This window comes from Egretta garzetta, unplaced genomic scaffold (genome assembly GCF_000687185.1).
Source record: "Egretta garzetta isolate BGI_Z169 unplaced genomic scaffold, ASM68718v1 scaffold598, whole genome shotgun sequence".
NCBI classification, from domain to species: Eukaryota; Metazoa; Chordata; class Aves; order Pelecaniformes; family Ardeidae; genus Egretta; species Egretta garzetta.
The window spans coordinates 2,650,000-2,653,878 of NW_009260621.1; the positions used below are offsets into that span (position 1 = coordinate 2,650,000).

Here is a 3,879-nt window from a genome sequence, read left to right on the forward strand (position 1 = left end):
CCCCCCCCGCCAGCTGGTGGGCACCATGGTGGTGCCACAGCAGCTCCCCAGGCTGATGGCTGGTGCGCAGCCCCAGCCCTTCCCTGTGGGTTTTGGGGAGCTAGCTCCCACAGCCTCTCTGGATGCAGCATCCTCTCCCAGCCAGGAGCCCACCTTGGGGCTATACCCGTTTGTCAGGGAATCTCTTCCCCTGGCTTTTATATGCAAGTGCTGCCAGAGACATTTCTGTCCCACTGGGTCAAAAGAATACATCTGCCTTATTTCAAACCAAAAGGTGCTTACCCCTCCTCCTCCTCCTCCCCCCCCCCAAATCTTCAGGAAAACAGTATTTAAGGTTTCTAACCCCCTTCCACACGCTTTTTGAAAAACAAAACATCAGTGATAGCAAACGCTGGCGTCAATCCCATACCAGGACAAAACCACAGGCAGAGTCTCACAAGAGCAGGACACCTTCCCACACGGGCAAGCTCCCAGTAGAAGCTTTGCTCCAGAAAACACAGCAAACCAAAGCTCAGAGCCCCCTCTGCCTCCAAACTTCTCCCACTGCAAGGCTGTAGCCCCCAGCGAAACCCAGACATAGGCACCAAAAGCAGCAGGTTCCCAGCCTGCCCTGCAAGGCCGAGCAGAAGGAGCAGGACCACCAGCCCCAGCACGCAGAATTGTGCGTCAAGGCGTCAAAATGCAACGCTTCTAAAAGAAAAATAAATAAAAGAATCGAATCAGCAGCAAACACTACTGAAAATAAGTAGCACGGGGACTTCACAGGGATTTTTGGTCTAATATGCCTGGGGAGCCCCTTCACTGGTGGGGACTGGGGTGCACATCCCACCCTGGAAAAGCACAAGCCGTGGCTGAAGCTTTGCAGGAGCTCGGCCACATTCTGCGGAGCGATGCCGCAGGGATGTGCCAGCACACCAGAGAGAGCAAAGCAGCCCTGGGCTGGGTGTCCCGACAGCCAGGCTGAGGACAGCACTGCTAACACCACAGGAAAGGCTTTGCACAGAAGTGCCGAATACGGCAACCCTCCTCAGGCTCTCCTGGCAGCAGGACAGAAGATGGGATGCTCCTAGTGGGAATTACCCGCATCCCCAGAGCAGCACAAACCTTCCGTGACGCGAAGGCAGGGGCATGAGCCAGAGGAGCCACAGCGCTCATGCCGGGGCAGCGGATGGAGAGAAAGCTGTAACCATCTGCCTGGGAGCGATGGGGCACCTGGGGCATTGGCAGTGCAGCCACAGCTTTCGCCTCTGCTGCATCCCAAGGGCAAAATGTCAGGAATTACAGGTCACAGCCCATGGCACCAGCACTGCCCCAGGGACCAAACGATGCCAGCCATCCAGGCAGCAAGGGGCGAGGAGAAAGGCAAATAAAGCCCTGTGTTAATCCCCAAAGCACCCACAGCAGCAGGAGGCAGTGCCCAGGCAAACCCAGGCCTGCCCCATGCAGCCTCTGCTCACACCCCTGCCTCCGACCCACGGAGAGGAGACCCCCATCCCTGCAGAGCCTGGGGAGTTACCGCAAAGCATGCCGTCTCCTCCCCACCAGCGCCGGTATCTACCTGCTCCCTTGGGTGGCTGAGGAGGAGGAGGATCTCCACGTAAACTGGCATTTCCATGGAAAACGAGCAAGCACCCAACTTCTTGCAAGGGACTTGAGTCTGCAATGGAAGCGTGTGAGTCCCAGGGTACCTCCAAGCTGGTTTGGGTACCCCACGGTCAGCAAGCACCTGCTCGCTGTGGGCTGGGTGAACAGGCTCCCAGTTTCTCGCTCAGCTGAGAATTGGTTTTGCTTCCATAAGAAAAGGGCCAGCGGGATTGGGAGGGGGGAAGGTTGAGGAACTGCAAAGATTTAGTGCACCTTAAAATGAAAGGACATCTAACCTGCCCTTAGATCTCACTCCAAGACGGAAAAGAGCTACAGCATCTCCTACGCTCACAACTACTCCAAACACACCCAGACACATGCAAAACCTCCCACTTCCCCTCAGCTGCTGAAAAACCCCTCCCAGGCAGCAGCGATGGCCAGCACCGGGCTCCTGCTCTGCTCCCAGGCTCTCCTGCCCAGTCCCAGCAGGCAGGGCGAGGGGTCGATTATCGATCCAAAATGCATAGGTATAGACACTGCGGGGACACCCGCGCCCCAGTGGGAAGGGTCACCGCAGGAGCCCTCCGCGTCCAGCAGGCACGGTCTCCGCTTCTACCTCCAGCTGGGTGGAAAGCAGCATTTGCCACAGGCACGGTTCGATCGCACTCATGCTCCTTGCATTGCCCTGCAAGGAAAGACAAGTCGTTTAGGTCAGACAGCCTCTTAGCCAGCCGCAAGCCCCTAGAAGTACTCAATTCTGCTTTCTGGGAAATCCTGCAGCTCAGCGATCCCTCTTCTGTGCCCCCACGCCGGCCAGGCTCTCTTTCTGACTAAGGAGGAGCCGCATTTCCAACCACAGCTACAAAGGCAGGAGAACCAAAGAAGTCTGCTTTGGTTCAGAAACCCCGTTCATTTGCAGCAGGCTGACAGCACCCCAGTCCTCACGCACGCGCGCCGGCGCTGCTCTACTTGGGAGGTATCACGACTATAGGCTGGCCTCGCTTGGGTCTCCACATGAGGACTTGGGCATCGTTGGCGTTGGGTTTCACTAGTGCGTTTGGTGGGATGGGCTCCATCCTGCTGAGGATCCGGGGCTGCTCCTGCTGAGTCCTTCCCACCAGCCGTGCCCGCTGCCCCAGCAGCTGCATGGGATCCACCTCAATGTCCACTCGCATCCTCCACTTTATAGTCTGCAAGATGATCTTTTCCTTGGTGGTGGTGTTCATGGCCACCAGCCATGTGGTAAAGCTCTGGTCCCTTTTAATCCTGGTCAGCAGCGGCACGTTACTGTTGCTCACAGGGACAGCCCATGTCACGCTGGGGTAGAAATTGTCATTCATGCTCACCGAGAACCTGGAGATCTTGTTAGTGGGCCCAACCAGGGTCACCGTTTCTGTGGTGTTTCCATACCAGGGGTAGCTCACACCATCCGAATCGCTGATGGCTTTTACTCTTCCTTCTCGCAGGTCGGGCAGCTCCCAGCTTGACCTAGCAAATGGGAAGAGAAAGGCCAGTTTAGGGGGGAAACAGCAGTGACAGCGCCCAGCAAGGGACAGGAAAGCAGGGACAAGGAGGCAAGCAGCTTGGGGACCCTCTCACAGCCTGCAGCAAGCTCTCGAGGACTTCCTTCAAGAGCAAATTCAGCTTTGGTTCCTTCACCAAGCCAGTCACGGCTAGCTGAAACCTTTGTTCTGCCAGCAAAGCACTATTTTAAGTAACCCACAATCAAACCAACTGGGCCAAAATTCATTGCTGAGTCTCTCTGGGGCCATTCTCGCCTTAATCAGCTCCTGTGCCGGAGGAGAACAGCCATCCCCATCTGCCAGCTGCAGCACCACGACCACGGCACTGGCCAAGCCCGTCAGCAGCCCCCTTGTGTGATAAAACTCTGTGCCTCTACATACATACGCCTGCACAGAGACACGTACAATAATTAAACACCACAATTACGCCTGCTGCTGGTGTGATGAAGTCCCTGCAATATGGCTGGGGGGGAAATTCCAGCCCAAATCTTGGCTGCCAACCACGTTAGCAACACCCCGCGCGACTACAGCAAGGGAGACGATCGCCACGTGGCAATTACAAGCGGGGAGCTTTGGTGAAACCTCCTGCTGAGTCCAAGCTCTGGCTCCAAACGCATCTGGGCTCTGGAGCTGCCTGCAAGCGGCTGGAGACACCCGGGTGCCATCCCCCCGACAAGAGACGACCTCCGCTCGCTCCAGCGTCCCCAAGTGCTCCAGTGCCACGTGCAAATGAATCTGCCACGACGCAAGGACGCGGGCAGGCAGCAGGAGG

The 3,879-nt window shown here is 57.0% G+C and overlaps 1 protein-coding gene across 1 annotated transcript; it reads right to left on the reverse strand.

Annotated features, from left to right (window-relative positions):
* Nucleotides 1-52: 52 nt before the first annotated feature.
* On the reverse strand, nt 53-3,334 carry LOC104132115 (protein FAM78B). The gene is made up of 2 exons (XM_035900758.1): nt 3,320-3,334; nt 53-3,176 (listed from the first exon to the last, which is right to left on the reverse strand). Exons 1-2 carry the CDS (start codon nt 3,332-3,334, stop codon nt 2,550-2,552), a joined length of 642 nt encoding a protein of 213 aa, XP_035756651.1. The 3' UTR covers nt 53-2,549.
* Nucleotides 3,335-3,879: the final 545 nt, after the last annotated feature.